Source organism: Neoarius graeffei, chromosome 20, assembly GCF_027579695.1.
Source record: "Neoarius graeffei isolate fNeoGra1 chromosome 20, fNeoGra1.pri, whole genome shotgun sequence".
Taxonomy (NCBI): domain Eukaryota; kingdom Metazoa; phylum Chordata; class Actinopteri; order Siluriformes; family Ariidae; genus Neoarius; species Neoarius graeffei.
Window position 1 is genome coordinate 45,579,737 of NC_083588.1, and position 18,697 is coordinate 45,598,433.

At 38.7% G+C, this 18,697-nt stretch overlaps 1 protein-coding gene across 1 annotated transcript in view; it reads right to left on the reverse strand.

Moving 5' to 3' along the window:
* Positions 1-18,352, reverse strand: part of baiap2l2a (BAR/IMD domain containing adaptor protein 2 like 2a) — a 32,188-nt gene extending 13,836 nt beyond the window's left edge. The window contains exons 1-7 of the mRNA XM_060902639.1: positions 18,299-18,352; positions 17,391-17,466; positions 12,651-12,737; positions 10,794-10,855; positions 7,087-7,158; positions 6,912-6,992; positions 6,652-6,783 (exon numbers count right to left, since the gene is read on the reverse strand). Of these exons, the coding sequence (XP_060758622.1) occupies positions 6,652-6,783; positions 6,912-6,992; positions 7,087-7,158; positions 10,794-10,855; positions 12,651-12,737; positions 17,391-17,466; positions 18,299-18,352 (564 nt within the window). The remainder of the gene's footprint in view (positions 1-6,651; positions 6,784-6,911; positions 6,993-7,086; positions 7,159-10,793; positions 10,856-12,650; positions 12,738-17,390; positions 17,467-18,298) is intronic.
* Positions 18,353-18,697: the final 345 nt, after the last annotated feature.

An 18,697-nucleotide genomic window follows, 5' to 3' on the forward strand; every position in this document is an offset into this window, starting at 1 on the left:
GGGTAATGTATATGCCCAGCTGCAGCAGAAGACGAAAGAATATGACTTTTTTTCATTAGCACTGGATGAGAGCACGGATGTTGAGGACACAGCGCAGCTGCTAATTTTTATTCATGGAGTTAGCGCAAACTTTGAAATGTGCGAGGATCTGGCAACCCTCCAAAGTCTCAAAGGGACTATGACGGGGGAGGATATTTTTGGCAAAGTATGCCAAACCATGGAAGACTTGAACCTGGACTGGTCAAAGCTTGTTAGCATCATGACTGACGGAGCTCCTAGTATAGTGGGCGCATCTTGGGGTCTGATCGGGCTCGTGAACCGGGAGATGGAAGAACGGGGTCTTACCACCCCGCTACAAGTCCACTGCCTAATTCACCAGCAAGCACTGTGCTGCAAAGTGTTGAAGTGGGATTTTGTCATGAAGGTTGTGGCGTCATGCATAAACTTCATCAGGGCAAAGGGACTTAAACACAGGCAGTTCCAACAATTCCTGTCTGAACTGGAGTCTGCGCATGGCGATGTGCTTAATGGTGCGTTCATGTGCTATGGGAATTATGGTAAATACCAAACGCCGACATGGAAAGCACACATGAACGCCCCCTCTTGTGGTATTTTCCACTGGGCAACTCATAGAAAATTTTGATACACGAGTTGCCGAGATGAGATGAACTTTAACCTTTTCAACATGGCGGCAAGCGGTACAAGACTAGTTTATGAACCAAGAAAGAAGTGGTTTTCACCTACGGAAAGCTGACTCTCACCTTTTAAACGAGTAATGTTATGTATATTATATTATTATAATATGTATATTATAGCCTAATACAAAATATTCTGTGGCTGTCCAAAGAACACCAACAATGATCTAGATACTAGCTACTCTCATTGTGGCTACAGCCAAATTTCCAAAAACTGCGTGGCATTCAATGTGTTAAGAAAATCTCTACTTGTCATGATCAGGAAATATTCAGCATTTTTTGACTTTTGATAACTCATATTCCTGCTGCAGCTGATGAACAAGGCAATCTATAATTGTTTTAGCCAAATAACAGCCCTGATTCTGAATCTGGTCCACCAGCTTTAATTTGTCAACAACAACAAAAGCATGAGAACACAACACACTGGTAAATACCACTTCCCAACTGGAAAATATCATCTTCCCATAGCACATGAACGCAGCATTACTACACAGAGGTCAGATGGTTGAGCCGCGGCAGAGTTTTGAGGCGTTTTTACGAGCTGCTACCTGAGATAAACGCATTTCTTCATTCAAAAGACAAAACGGTCCCCGAGCTGATCGACCCAGAATGGAAATGGCACCTAGCATTTTTAACAGACGTTACAGAAATACTGAACAGCCTTAACTTGCAGCTACAAGGCCAAGGGAAACTAATCTGCGACATGTATTCCCACATAAAAGCAATTGAGGTGAAACTAGCGCTGCTTTTGGATCAAGTGAAAAACAACAACTTCATCCATTTTCCTGCTACCCAAAACCTCTCTACAGAGAACCCAGCGGTCCCGTTCCCAGCTGAAAAGTGTGTGGAAGCACTGGAAATGCTGAAGGCGGAGTTCGGTGTGCGATTCCGTGAACCACATGTTAATGCAAAAGATATCCGCCTTTTCCAGAATCCATAGTTCGAATTACGGGGGGTACTGGGGGGTACTATACCCCCCAATGAAGACCCAGTACCCCCCAAAGAGACAAAAATATAAGTTTTTGGGGGGTCCGATATTCATCTCATCTCATTATCTCTAGCCGCTTTATCCTGTCCTACAGGGTCGCAGGCAAGCTGGAGCCTATCCCAGCTGACTACGGGCGAGAGGCAGGGTACACCTTGGACAAGTCGCCAGGTCATCACAGGGCTGACATATAGACACAGACAACCATTCACACTCACATTCACACCTACAGTCAATTTAGAGTCACCAGTTAACCTAACCTGCATGTCTTTGGACTGTGGGGGAAACCAGAGCACCCAGAGGAAACCCACGCGGACACGGGGAGAACATGCAAACTCCGCACAGAAAGGCCCTCGCCGGCCACGGGGCTCGAACCCGGACCTTCTTGCTGTGAGGCGACAGCGCTAACCACTACACCACCGTGCCGCCGGGGTCCGATATTTTTTCTGATATTGTGAAAAGGAATATATAATTCAAACCAACTCCCATTCGGCATTCTTATTGTAGGAACATTTTAATGTAAATCGATTTCAGACAGACACCCCTATTGTGGACCGTACCATTTTTAGTCACCGCAGCGCTAGAACGCGCTAGAGCAGGGGTTTTCAAAGTGTGGGAGAGTCAGCCCCCCCCCCGCAGAGAGCAAATAAACAACAGCGCCACCCCCCCCACACACACACACACACAATTTTTGTTGTTGCTATACTTAATGTTCCATTCGTATTTTAAAAAAATGGTTGCTGTACACATTTTAATTTTTTTCTTTTACACATTTTAAACATCTGTGCTTTTTGAAAACATCTTTTTTACACATTTAAAACATATGAGCTTTATTAAAACATCTTTTTTTACACATTTTAAACATCTGTGCTTTTTGAAAACCTCTTTTTTTTTTTACACATTTTAAACATCTGTGCTTTTTTTAAACATCTTGTTTTACACATTTTAAACATCTCATAGCATCGTTAGCTAGCACCTCTTGGCAGACAACACACTGTGGCAGTGGAGCATCTTCAGATCCAGTCCATGAAAATCCAAACTTTAAATAATCGTGGTCATACTTCCTTCTTTTTTTGCTTGGCCCAGAACTCTGTCTCCTCACTCACTGTAGCTTTAGGTACTAAAAATCGATCCATTTTGTCTCTGGCAAAAGCTAGCTGAAGTTCGCTAAATGTCTGCAATAGTAACTTATTCTGGTTTATTTTTCCTCACGTTGCACCCCCCCCGAAGAACTCTGGCGCCCCCTAGGGGAGACGCGCCCCACACTTTGAAAAGCCCTGCGCTAGAAGCAACAGCTTCTAGTCCACACCGTATTCAGTTGATTCATCAGATACAGTCCATGGGTTTGCAGCAATTCATACAGTCATGTGGTTTGCAGCAGAAGACGTGCATTGGTAATGTTAGTTGCTAACCAACTTTTAGCCTGTTGAAAATGTGTTATTTTACAACTTTCATTTATTAAAGTGATTTGTTCTTTCAGCTCATGTCACATCTTTATACGTTGAATTACTTACCCACTGAGGCCAGAAGGCTACAGTGGACGGACGTTAACGTTAGTTACCAGCATTAGTTAGCAAGATAAGCTAAGTCTCTATTTAAATCAAGCTTATTACAGTGTGGTATAGAAACGATTCTCATTTCAAAGGAGAACTCCATATGCTTCCATTCTCATTTTATCATGAATAAATTGTGCCCTTCTGAAATTCATTTGGCACATAGGCCCATCCTGTGTGTGTGTGATTAGGCACAAGAAGTTCTGATGTAGGCCTAGCTAAGCCTATGTAAAATTACAATCAGAACCTCTGGAGGCAACATAAAAAGAGCCAGGTAGTAGGCTAGCCTAGGCAAAATAGCCTAGTACATGGATTTTTTCTATTGTTTTTACTTACATTCCTTTTGTATTATTTTTAAGATATTCATAGTTTCATCTGAGTACCCTGTTTGAGTTTATTCACAGAGACAGTAGGCCAAACATGAGGAAAAGAAAAGGGCCAGACATCAGGCATTTTTTTGGTGCTAAAAGAGTAAGTAGTAAATATTAGCACTAAGATCTACAGACAATTACAGTACAAGTGTAGGTGCAGTTAGGTTTCATACACTGTTCATGTGAATAAAGAAAATGGGTTCCCAGCAAACAGGAGAGGCACAGCAGGACGAAAGAGAGCAAGACATTCAGCAGGACTGTTCTGCATGTGTGTATATACTGTATGTGACTCATTTGTAGTGTTGATACCCAGTTTGTTCTGACAAAGAAGGTTATCAGGTTGTACTGCTGTTTTTCTTCTGTGGTAGTACTGTATGGTTTGTCATGCTTCTTAATGACATTAAAAATTATTGTTCAGAGTTATTGTGTTGAGTTACTGACACTGACTTCCATAGACGAGACGGGACAGGACCGGGGGGGGGGGATTGATATGATAGTGGACCATGATGGTACCCCCCAATTATGGTGGGGTAATTCGCATTCTGCCAGAACCCCTTTGTTTCCGACATTGATGAAGCCCAGCCTTCTTATCAGTTTGAGTTGGCCGAGTTACAGAACTGTGATGCCCTGAAAGATGCATTCAAGCCCAACAGTCTCATTGACTTCTATGCCGCCCTCCCAAACAACACGTACCCAAACATTAAAAAACACGCAATGAAGATGTCCACAGTTTTTGGCAGCACGTATATCTGTGAGCAAACCTTTTCACGCATGAACCACCTGAAAACTCCGATGAGATCAAGATTGACAGATGAACATCTCCATCAGTGTTTGAGACTTGCTGTGACTAAAATGGAACCTGACATTGAACTTCTCACCAGCCAGATGCAGGCCCACAGTTCACACTGATGAACATATATAGGTAAGCTTACTTTTCTGACTTGAACGAGCCATTCTGAGTACAAAGAAATATAATCATAATGAAATCTACTGAGATAAAATCCGTTCTACAACCATACTGGTAGTGAAATGCGTAGGTGTTGGTATCAGTTCGGTTTCATAGCCTGCTTGCTTTCTGGTTTTCAGAGTGAAGTTGATGAGAAAGAGCTGCAAACAGTTGTGTCTACAAGAAAGTTAATGTTCCATGGTCTTTTTTTTCTGTGAAAAACTTGAAAAGGGTTATTTGGTTATTATTTATTTCATAAATAGTGTTATTTATTTCATTAATAACGTTATTATTTATTTTCTGATTTTTTTTTTCCTGTCAAGATCCCAGAAAGGGTTAATTTTTGGTTATGTGTGGCTTTCTGGAAAACAATAAATGTTTACGTTTAGACACCTCTGCGATCGTCACACTTTTTCTTACAAACTGGCCCCGGCCCGCCATCAGAGAAGGGAAAAGTTATTTGGCCCTCACAGGAAAAAGTTTGGGGACCCCTGGTTTAGATCAAAGAATATTCATGTGTTAGAATGGCCCGGTCAAAGTCCAGACCTAAATCCCATTGAGCATCTGTGGCAAGACTTGAAAATTGCTGTTCACAGACGCTCTCCATCCAATCTAGCTGAGCTTGAGCTATTTTGCAAAGAAGAATGGGCAAAAATTTCAGTGTCTAGATGTGCAAAGCTGGTAGAGACATACCACAAAAGACTTGCAGCTGTAATTGCAGCAAAAGGTGGCTCTACAAAGTATTGATGCAGGGGGGCTGAATACTAATGCACATCACATTTTTCAGATTTTTATTTGTTTAAAATTTTGAAGACCATTTATCATTTTCATTTCACTTCACAATTATGTGCTACTCTGTGTTGGTCTATCACATAAAATCTCAATAAAAAACTTTTAAGTTCGTGGTTGTAAGGTGGAAAAATGTGAAAAAGTTCAAGGGGTATGAATACTTTTTCAAGGCACTGTATGTTTAATTTGATTTTTGAAAAAAAATGACCACAACACTAAGATGGTGATGGTTACTGTAACACTCTGTATCGCATATCTCATGTTAACTGTGACATTGAAGTCCAGCTAATGTTAGCTTGTTTGTGATGCTAAGGCTAGGTTTATTCGAAAGTTGCTGTAAATATCTTTGTGAAGTATCCAGGCAGTTGTACTAGTTTGGTGTTTGTCCTGATATTTGTGTGTGCCTGTGGTCTCACAGCTAAATATTCTCACAAATGGTTTACTGCTTATTTAGCATTATTCATGACAGTTTCAGTTGCCATGATTGCTAGCTTGCATACGCACAGTAGCCTCCTCTGTGTGGGAGGGGTTTTATAGGCGGTGCTAGAGCGCAGCGGAAAGGGAGGAGGAGGGACCACTCTGCTCAATCCTACTGACTGCAGCTTTACGTATAATTTCTCAGTACTTTATCCACTGTTGGTAAAAGGTAAATGACACTGTTTCGGGTGTAGTGGTTAGCACTGTCGCCTCACAGCAAGACAGTCCAGGTTCGAGCCCCGTGGCCGACGAGGGCCTTTCTGTGTGGAGTTTGCATGTTCTCCCTGTGTCCGCGTGGGTTTCCTCCGGGTGCTCCGGTTTCCCCCACAGTTCAAAGACATGCAGGTTAGGCTAATTGGTGGCTCTAAATTGACCGTAGGTGTGAATGTGAGTGTGAACAGTTGTTTGTCTCTGTGTCACCCCTGTGATAACCTGGCGACTTGTCCAGGGTGTACCCCGCCTCTCACCTGTAGTCAGCTGGGATAGGCTCCAGCTTGGCTGCAACCCCGTAGGACAGGATGAACGGCTACAGATAATGGATGGATGGATGGATGGATGGATGGATGGATGGACACTGTTTCAGAGACCCACATAAACACATACACTATATGAGACAGATTTAGGTTTGAATTGGGAATCAGTGTTTTATAGCAACTGTACTCACAGAAATTATGAGGAACCTACTAATAGACTCCAAGTGGTTAAAAAAACCTGTACTCATTGTAGCTTTAACCCTAGGACATCACATCAGAGTTTTCCACACGACGCTCTCAGGCACTGCTCTGTAAAATCCCTTAATCATTACATGTTGGTCATAAAGCTGAGAAAGTTTTACCTTGTTCATGAGATATACGATGGATTGAGTGAGTCCGCAGTGTTTCTCAGCTAGAAAGCGATATCTTCTCTCCTGTTCTTTCAGGGCCTCTCTCTGGCTTTCCCTCAGGAACTGTACATATTCATGACCGTCCTACACACACCCACATCGTGTTGGCATTATTATCATTTTCCTTCACACACACTTATATACCAACACCAGCCTTATCACATTTCCTCTGCTTTTACTTGACGGTCTCAGAAACCAAAATATAGACTCACCTGTGGACCCCCTCTCCTCAGCTGTCTCTCTAAAGCCATTGCCTGGTTCCTCACCTCCATCTCATAGCGCCTCCTACTGTCCTGGAGAAATGATGTGGCAGCTTCGATAAGTAATCTATACTGTTCAAATTTCTTAATTTTTAATATTGTTAAGGATTGTGCAACTGTTACTGACAAATAAGAAGTCTTTATCCTGCCTGCTGTTGTATTCCATCTCCTGGTGGACTTCATTTTGGAACCAGCGAAACTAAAATACAAAGATACACAACACCAGAGTGATGAAAAAAGGTTGGAAAATATATACTTAAGAGAATGAGCATTGTGACAAAAATTTTAGTCTAAATTACACTTGGGTAAGTATATTGTAAGAGTAAAAAGTAAATGATTGTAACTGAAATTAGTATAAATATGCAGGTGATTATAGAAAATCGTGCATGATGATTGGTCGAGAAATTCTGACTATTTCTCAATAATCACCTCGAGCGACTCGGCAAAATGGCGGCCAATCACTTTGTCACTATAAGTGAGGAAGAATTACAAATTATGAAAGAAAATGCTGTTCCTAAAAGCACTAAAGATGCTATTAAATTTGGCCTAAAACTATTCAAAGGTAAGGCGGAATTGTGATTTATTTTATCGATTTCAAAACAAGGGCGGCACGGTGGTGTAGTGGTTAGCGCTGTCGCCTCACAGCAAGAAGGTCCTGGGTTCGAACCCCGGGTCCGGCGAGGGCCTTTCTGTGTGGAGTTTGCATGTTCTCCCCGTGTCCGCGTGGGTTTCCTCCGGGTGCTCCGGTTTCCCCCACAGTCCAAAGACATGCAGGTTAGGTTAACTGGTGACTCTAAATTGACCGTAGGTGTGAATGAGAGTGTGAATGGTTGTCTGTGTCTATGTGTCAGCCCTGTGATGACCTGGCGACTTGTCCAGGGTGTACCCCGCCTTTCGCCCGTAGTCAGCTGGGATAGGCTCCAGCTTGCCTGCGACCCTGTAGAAGGATAAAGCGGCTAGAGATAATGAGAATGAATGATGAGAATGAATGATTTCAAAACAAAGTACTTTATGTGAGTAGGGATAGATAAGTGACACAAATCTGCACTCATTACATTTGCATGCTGCTTTTGAAGTTTGAAATAAATTATTATTCTAATACAATTTTTGAAAGAATCACCTGTGTATTTATACTAAAACAATTATCCGCCTCAGGCTCAGTGAATATTGGTGAATAATAACTTCGACTTTCCTCTTGGTTATTATTCACCGATATTCACCTTGCCTTCAGTGAGTAATTGTTAAATATAAATCAGAGCTTTTGTGATCTCACATAAATTTGCTACAGTTCAAACAACTCACTCCATGTGGAGATGTTGCAATGATTATGTTTTAGAGATTAGATTAATAACATAATAAAATAACTTTAATACCTATTGAGTGCAAAATTCATACAAATATGATCTAATGTGCTGCACATATTAATACTATACACATTATATCATAACAAAACACACACACACACACAATATTATATATATATATATATATATATATATATATATATATATATATGTACAGTTGTGGTCAGAAGTTTACATCCAGCAATATTTGGGCTTTCAGTAATTTCTTTGAACTGTTCTTTTTCTGTGGCAGAATGTACGGTACAGCATACATCTTTAATAACAAAAAAAAAAACACTAGAATATGGTGCACAAGTTTTAATTTTCTTTGGGTTTTCTGAAATCAACACAGGGTCAAAATTATACATACAGGGTCAAAAATATACATACAGCACACCTAATATTTGGGTAAAATGTCTCTTCGCAAGATTCACCTTGACCAAACATTTTTGTTTACCATGAACAAGCTTCTGGCAGAATTCTGGTTGGACATTTCGCAACTCTTCATGGTAGAATTGGTAGAGTTCAATTTTTTTTTTCTTGGCATGAACTTGACTTACAAGCACGGTCCATATATTTTCAATAGGGTTGAAGTCAGGACTTGTTTTAAGCTTAATGTTAGCCTGCTTTATCTTCCACAACCAGCTCTGATGCATGTTTGAGTTCATTGTCCTGTTGTAACTCCCAAGTCCCAAGTCATGTTCAAGTTTATGCTGAAGAATTCTGAGGTAGTCCTCCTTCTTCATTATTCCATCCACTTTGTGCAATGAACCAGTTCCACTGGCAGCAAAACAGCCCCAGAGCATGATGATCCTACCACCACCACCACCAGCTGGTACAGTGTCCCTCTGGACATGGTGGTCATTGTGGCCAAACAACTTAATCTTTGTTTCATCTGACCATACAGCTATCCTCCAGAAGGCTTTTTCTTTGTCCATGTGGTCAGCTTCAAACTTTAGTTAAGCTTGAAGGTGTCAATTTTGGAGCAGGGAGTTATTTCTTGGATAGCAGCCTGTTAGTCCAAGGTGATTTGAACTGTAGGCAGTGATCCATCAGCTTCCAGTTCATGGCAGGGTTGTGCCATGGTGGTTCCCAGGTTGTTCCTGACCATCCAAACCAATTTCCTTTCAGCTGAGGGTGACAGTTTGGGTTTTCTTGAAGCAAAGTGGCTTGGCAAAGTAACTACACCTCACAATAACTTGGATACAATTGTTTGAACTGATCCTGGAATTTGCAGTTGTTTAGAAATGGCTCCAAGAGACATTCTGTAGTTGTGTATATCTGCGATCCTCTTTCTCAGATCTGTGCTGAGCTCCTTGGACTTCCCCATTTTACTGTGTGCAGGTCAATCCAATGAGTGCTGTAAACAAACCCTTTTTATGAAGGCACAGAGAAGCTACCAGCTGTAGTCAATCATGATCACTAACAGGAAGTTAAGAGACCTCGGCTGTGGCAAGATAAGAGACATTTTGGAAGTTTCAGCACCTCTGAATTAATAATCTCAGTGAGCGTATATACATTTTTGACCCTGTATGTATAATTTTGACCCTGTGTTGATTTCAGAAAACCCCAAGAAAATTAAAACTTTTGCACCAAATTCTAGTGTTTTTTTTATTAAAGATGTATGCTGTACAATCATTCTGCCACAGAAAAAGAACAGTTCGAAGAAATTACTGAAAGCCCAAATATTGTCATGACATCCATATCCAAGATGACATTCATGTTACTGTATGTTAACTTCTGACTCAACCATTTTATATATATATATAAAAACAAAATTTTTATATATAATATATAGACTATCCTAAAATAATTATTTAAAGTTAGCATTCATACCTTTTTTCTGATTTAATTTGCATAAATCAAACAAAATATTAAATGGTGTTCAAGTACGCCCACCAATTTCATTAGTCAATCATGTGGCAGCAGCACAGTGCATCAAACCTAATGTTCACATCAAACGTCCAAATCACCATGGCATGGTTTTTGGAGCCAGGTGGACGGGTTTGAGTATTTATGAAACTGCAAATCCTGGGATTTTACAGAGTTTACACAGAATGGAATGAAAAACAAAAAACATCCAGTGAGCGGTGGTTCCTCAGATTCCTGTGTTTCAGTGACAGGAGTGGAACTTGATATCTTCTGATGTTCCAGGTTCAATGTGTAATGCATTACGAGATGCTTTTCTGCTGAAAAGTGTATCTTGAGTTACCATGCCAGCCCAAACCAGTCTGGCCATTCTCCTCTGATCTCTGTCATTAACAAGACATTTCCTCCTACAGAACTCTTGATCACTGGATGCTTTTTTTTTGTTTGTTTGTTCGTTTGTTTTTCACCTCATTAAATGTAAACTCTAGAGACATCCTTAATTAAGTGGTCAGTGAGTGTATATAAGCACAATTACCTAAGTATTCTCCACCTCTGCACATGTATACACATTATGTAATTGTAGCATGTAGAGGAAGTCTGGAGGAAAAGAAAAGAAACGTACCACCCCTGCCAGTTCACTGGTAAGTCTTCTCTGACTCTCAGAAATCTGTATTAATATGTCGCCTGTCAACACACACATTATACAGTCATAAATAAATAAATAAATAAATAAATAAGCTATCTTAGGAATTACGTGTGTGTGTGAGGAGAGCTAAGGCTTTTAAAGGTCACAGCTGTTGGTCAGTTATAATTTATAATTTATGCTCACAGTGTCACCTCCATTACCCGATAACACAACACTGTAATGCACACACATGCACACGTGTCCTGTTGTGCTCTCTCTCTCTCTCTCTCTCTCTCTCTCTCTCTCTTTGTGTGTTTCCTCTTTCTGCAAAAGGCACCCAGTTCACAAAAACACTATACAATGAATTCCAAAGCAAACACACACACACACACACACACACACACACACACACACACACACACACACACAGGCTTAAAGAAAGAATAATAAGCCGTGTGAATAATGAAATGTGCTTTCTATCAGCGTATCTTAAGGCCAGAAAGCTAAAAGCAGCAATAAAGACACAGAGCTCAGTATAGTGTGTGTGTGTGTGTGTGTGTGTGTGTGTGTGTGTGTGTGTGTGTGTGTGTGTGTGTGTTTGCTTTTATATACTACTGAGGACCAAATGTTCTCACAAGGATAGTAAAATCTGACAATTTTGACAATGGTCCCCACAAGCAAATTGCTGTTGTTTTGGTTTTTAAACAAAAATTTTAAAAAGAGCCAAAAAGTTTCCTTTTCATTACTGAGGTTAAGGTTAGGTTTAGGTGTAGGCACAGTATCAAAGCTAGACGGTCTTTCGATTTCATAAAATCTGTGAAATTTAGTTCCCTCTGAAATTTGGTCATTGTGATATATGTTTATTTCTGTAATTTCTCCAAAAAAAAATCAGGCCATTCTCTGGTTGGAAAATAATGTGCACAAAATCGTTCACTTCGTGCAGTCAAGTAGACAGAGGAAGTCCATGTGTGCATGTGCAGGTTTACCTTCTTCTTTTGGGTTTTACGGCAGCTGGCATCCACAGTGTTGCATTACTGCCATCTACAGGTTTACCTTTGACTGTGCACTGACAGTTACTGTACATCATTCTGTCACTAAACGAACAACTGATCACACCGAGATGCTCGCTGAGCGCCAATATTTATTAGTTTGGTCCTGCATTTCCTTTCCTTCGCAACATAATGCCTTTTCTTTTCGCCTTCCATTACTGTAGTTGGTCTTTCAAGTTTTATTCACACACAAACGTTCTCCATTTTTCTCTCCTGTTTCAAATTTGTATCCCAGAATGCCTTGCACGAATGGGGAAAGCCCACCATGTGATGCATGATGTAATATCTTGTATTGCATCATGGTGAAGCAGGAAAAAATAGTGAAGAATTTAGGGCCACGTGTTCCTAAATTCATTAATTGTTTTATTTTTAAAAAATAATAAAATTGGAAGTCTGTGATTCGAATTCAGTAGCTTTCGGTCCACTAAACAAAAATAACTGGGTGTCAGGGAAAATTATTTTCATGACCTATATTTGAAAAATCTGAAAGGCAGTCTACCTTTAACATTGCAATAATAATTATGTCACTGGAAGGTCCTCACAAGGATAGTGAGACAAATGTGTGTGTGTATGCACTATTTAAAAGCTCAGTGGCTTGTTGGGTTTTGACAACTAACACCTCAGTAAGCACTAGACCCCACCCCAGTCCACTAGGTCAATCAATTAGGCTTTAGAGAGATTACAGTGTAGCAGCTGCACAATGTGAACAATTCACTTCATTGTGTAAAATACTCCGCTGTGTACAGCTTTGCTTAGCAACTTGGAAACAATAAAATGTTAAACTTGTTGAAGAAAAAGATCGTACCTAGTAAACGGGATGACATGGTCTGCATGGCCTGTTCGCCCATCTTACCAAGAGCACTAAAGTAGGCTTCGCTGCTTACAGCTAGAGCTGCACACATACATATACGCACATGGATTATTAGTACACATTATTACCCTCCAAATATTTAACAGTTATTCCACAAAATCGAGTCATATATGAGCTGATAGGCGATGAAGCACATAGCACCAAGTTGGCTGTAAGCCATGTACAATGAGATTGAGTGGAATAACTGCATTATTCTGTCCACATTCACTGGATTTTGAGAAATGGAGAATTTTTTTGTATTTTTTTGCAAATTTAATAAAGAAAAACTTTATACAGAACATCCGACAAAATAATTTCCGCTTAGAATGTAAACAAACTGGTGAAATGACAGTAGCAATTTGTGAAAAATGCGATAATAATCTCATCTCATTATCTCTAGCCGCTTTATCCTGTTCTACAGGGTCGCAGGCAAGCTGGAGCCTATCCCAGCTGACTACGGGCGTAAGGCGGGGTACACCCTGGACAAGTCACCAGGTCATCACAGGGCTGACACATAGGCTACATCCACACAACAACGGCAATGAGATTTTATTAAAAAAAATATCGCGTCCACATGGGCAACGGATCAGTAAAATATCAGGTACATATGGCAACGCAACGCTTGCTGAAAACGATGCAATACACATGCCACACCTCTACGTGCGCTGTAAGACGGTCCCATCGGAGACACCAGAACAATAGAAGAAGTAGGACGCATGCGCATAAACCCCTTCTTCTACCCAGCGTGAAGCACTCACAGGAACAAACACACAACAACAACAAGAAGATGGCTGCGACTACGCGAGGAAATCATGCCTTCTGTGTGTACAAATTAGTTTCATTAGTATCCATAGTTTTATATAACTTAATTTTCTTATTGTGTGTGAACATTTTGAAAAGCATTTTTATATAATTTATATAACTTTTTATATTGTGTGTGAACATTTTGAAAAGCAGTCTTATCCAATAAAAAAAAGAAATTCAAGAAATGGTTCAGTTACTTGTTTATTTAAAAGAAAAGCTGTATACAAAAGTGAATGCAATGCAGTGGTTCATACAAAACAGCGAGAGTGCTGCTTGTTCTAGTCATGTGGTCGTGACGTCATCATAAACAAATCCGTTCTACTCATCCAGACGACTTCGCAACGGCGCCATTGCCAGATTTTTCCACTCTAGAACCCGTTCTCAAAAAATATCATTTTGGGGCACCCAAAACGCCGGTGCCGTGTGGACACCAGGCTGAAACGATAAACAATTTTATCAGATTCACCTGAATCCGTTGCCGTGTGGACAGCCTCATAGACACAGACAACCATTCACACTCACACCTACGGTCAATTTAGAGTCACCAGTTAACCTAACCTGCATGTCTTTGGACTGTGGGGGAAACCGGAGCACCCGGAGGAAACCCACGCGGACAACATGCAAACTCCACACAGAAAGGCCCTCGCCAGCCACGGGGCTCGAACCCGGACCTTCTTGCTGTGAGGCGACAGCGCTAACCACTACACAACCATGCCGCCTGGGATAATAATAATTCTTGTAAAATAAAAAGATACATTCTTACCATCAAATACTTTTATTCCATATTTTGTTGCTTTTTTGTGTTTTTTGGGTGGTTTGTTTTGAGTAAATTTTTTATTTCGTCCTCGGTTGGTTCAGCAACATGCCATTTTGTTTTTCTCTACTCACGGTATATAAGCTGATATCCTAGTAGTAGAGTAGCCAATCAGAACGCCCAATTGTTCATATCCAGTGAATGTGGATAGAATAATATAAGCAGAGATCATAAATACAAGCTAAGATACAACCCTGCAAGAAAAATGAATACTCTTATTCAATCATCTTTCAATGAAAAAAATACTTTTTTAGGTTCTATATTTTCATGTAATCCTTGTTCTGTTTTCAACCATAACTTTATTTCTAAATATATTTAATTTAACATGATGATGATGATAGTTTATTTCGAACATGTAAACAAACAATGAATAAATAAGCGGATAACAAGAAAAGCAAAACAGCATTTGCAACAAGAACATGTAAAAAGCCACTAAATTAGAAAATAAAACTTATTTAATCCCACCCCTCTACTTTAGTCAATATAAATTGATTATCTAGCTTCCTTTTATATATATATATATATATATATATATATATATATATATATATATATATATATATATATATAAATTACACACACACACACACACACACACACATATGTATATACATACAGTATATATATATATATATATATATATATATATATATATATATATATATATATATATATATATATATACACACACATACATACACTGTATATGACTTATTACTTCATGGAAATTAAATGAAATGGATTTGTATGGATTTGTATGGATGCCAAAACGAATGAGGGTAGTGTGATTAGATTTCATCTGATCTTATATTTACAAATGAAGTCATAAGAAAATGAAATGTAGAAATGCTAACTCTGAACTTCATAACTTTCATACAAATTGAATGCAAAGTGAGACCATGCTACAAAACAGGTCTTGCTGAAGCTAATGGTTTGGGGTTTTTTTTTCCTTTTAACTTAAAATAACAGAGTACTTTAAAGTAAGGACACATACAGTATCAGTCTAAAAGTTTGGACACACCTTGTAAAAATTAATGAATAAAAATAAATGTATTTTTATTAATTGATTTTATTTATTCATTTATTTATTTTATTAATTACTTAATTCTTTTTTACTTTTTTATTTATTTATTTTTTATACTTTTATTGCACTCTATTTTTTTTTTTTTTTTTTTTGCTCCTGTCTATTCCTGACTCTTTCTCTCTCTGAGTTACTGGAACATGTAAATTTCCCCACTGAGGGATGAATAAAGTTTATCTTATCTTATCTTACCTTATCTTATCTTAAAAGACACTTCATGTCTTAAAGTAATGATGGATGTTGTTTCTCTTTACTTAGCTGAGCGGTTCTTGACATAATTTGGATGATGACAGTTGTGGATAGAATCGGGCTATCTACTGTATTTCTATTATTTATTATTTACTGTTTGATCTCAAACGCATTAAGAAGGCAAGAAATTGCACTAATTAACTTTTGACGAGGCACCTGTTAATTGAAAAGCATTCCAGGTGACTACCTCATGAAGCTGGTTAAGATAATGCCAATAGTGTGCAAAGCGTCATCAAGGTAAACGCTGGATACTTTGAAGAATCTAAAATATGAACCATATTTAGTTTTTTAACAATTTTTTGTTTACCACATAATTCCATATATGTTCCATATGTTAGTTCATAGTTTTGATGTCTTCAGTATTGTTCTACAATGTAGAAGAGTCAAGATACAGAAAAACCTATGAATGAGAAGGGGTGCCCAAACTTTTGACTGGTACTGTTTTTAAATGATATCTTTTTGATTTATTTGAAAGCATAACACAATAGCCAAACTTTCACTTAGGTATAATTGTTCTGTATTTTTTCCACACATTGACTATGATTACATGCAAAAAATATTCCTTTTTCGTTTTTTGGCCTTTATTCTGAAAGACAATATTCCACTAATATTCCCATTTACATGCACCAGTTCATGCTGTAAATGTCTCGTTGGATTTTGTACAATACACAGAGCTGATTGTAAACAGGCAAGAGGTCATGTGTTGCAAACTAAAACCCTAAAACCCTGATAATATCGGCATATCCTATATGTCTTAATCGGAAAATGCTAAATTCAGAACAAGGCCAAATTTTGAATATCTAAACAGATTATGCTGTTTACATGGCCCGTATCAAATTCTGAATATTGTCCTATTCAGAATAATAGTGGAATATTAAAATGCATGTAAACTTACTGAATATTAACAAGATTATAGCCTGGACTTTAACAGCGAGTGCCTTCTTAAAACGTGTACAAGCAACAAATATAAAGGCTGTTAATTTTTTTCTGTCTATCGAAATATTAAAATATGTTAAATTATATCATGTCACGGTTACTTGTTTTTTGTTTCATAATCCTTGTGTTTCTTCACAATCCTAGCATCAAGTGTTTAAAAAAGTCACAAAAAGGACAATATTGCATTTTATATTTTATTTTAATTTCCTGGTGTTTTATTTGACTTTATTTTATTAGCAAACAATTCAATTACAGGATATTACTAAATGTTGATCAGTAAATGAACTCTGGTCGCCAGGTATAAATATTGATACTTGCTTCAAGATATGAATTTTGCCACCTTACCATTTTTACTAAGATGTTGTACATTTTGTGGGCTAAATTTTACTTTTGGAAAGGATAAACATTGGTGTATACCAGTGTTTTACCATTTAACACTTTCATTAAGGTGATTATTTTAAAAACAGCAGTTAATACAGATATTAGTTTTATTATTTTCTTGATGTGACTATTTAGTGCATTGATGCTGAAGTTCATTATTTGTCCATAATGATTAATGTGTATTGTGTTACTGTTATTCATATTAATTTATTACTGTTTTGAAAACCCCTTTCATCTTTGCTCCATGTACGTCAAAGACATCTTTATGACCTTTTGTGCGTCCTATATTAGTGAACTGTTAACATGTATTACTGTGGCTGATTTTTAACTGTTAGGAAACCAAAGTTCAGCTTTCCTTTATTACCTGCTAACACACCTTCCATTTCACTCTCAGCTTTTACACACCTCTCACTCATACTGGTTCCATTACCTTGGAAAGCCTGAATGTAGTTATTCCCTAGTGCCACTAGCCTCTGCATACTGGGGTTGAACTGGTCCATTAGAGTCTGAGAGAGAGAGAGAGAGAGAGAGAGAGAGTCACATTTTCTCTAGATCAGAACGGGGTTTCATTTGCATCAATTAATCTACAGTTCAACAAAAGTGTAACCAACACACTTCAGCTAGACACCTGTTCTCTTGTGCATGTTCTCTCATCTTGAAACACGTCAAAAAAAAAAAAGACACTTTAACAATGGACACTTCAACAAATCAGAAGACCAAAGGTAAACCAAAAGCTCACAGAATCAACCTGATCTATTATAGTCACTAAATCATAAGGTTGTTCATATCAGAGGCACTTTTCGTGTCACTAGTAAAGAAAAAACTCCTTGCTAGAACACACCCTGCTCATTGGAGGCCTACATGACACCATGTGTTTCCTTGTTGCTGGGGCGGTACCCTTAACTGTACTTTTAGTATAAAACTTAGAATGCTAAAATATCCTAAAAGTGCTAAAAGTATCTTTGAAACTCGAACAATGCATTTAATACAACTTTAAAACTTTACTCTAAAAGGTGATTACAGTCCAAATATGTATCTTAAGTCTCTTTAAAGGTGCATTATATCCACATTTCCTTGTGAAAAAATACATATTAAGGGTACACAAATAGAACGGACCACCCCAGAAACAAAGAAAGGTACACGTTAGTCCCCTTTTTTTCTGCGTGTGGACTGTATCTGCTCTGTATAGTGTTTTCATTCAATTCAAAATGTATTGCTCAGCTTGTACAAATCTAACGGGACACGTTATATTAATGACAAAGTAACACTTTGTCAAATATGTAGATAATTATATAAATCGTGGGTATGGATAGTGAGGCATGACGTTTTCAGACTCACCATGTATATTCCCAATGTGGAGCGATGAAGCTGGTCACTGTTCAGCCCTGACATCTTGCAGCTCAGTTATTGTGAAAAACCAAACAAGTAAACAATATCCTGAAGCAATAAATAACCACTTGGACAAATAGCTGTCCACCGTATGGCGTCTGTGAACTGCTATCCCCTGTATGTACGTGTGTGTGTGTGTGTGTGTGTGTGAGAGAGAGAGAGAGAGAGAGAGAGAGAGAGAGAGAGAGAGAGAGAGAGGGTTATTGACACTGAGCTGTGAATTATTGAACAGAGGAGAACAGACAAGGTGTGGGTATGGACTTAACCACCTGGAACAGAGAGAGATCATCCTATCCAAGCTGTAAAGTGTGTGTGTGTGTGTGTGTGGGGGGGGGGGGGGGGGGGGGG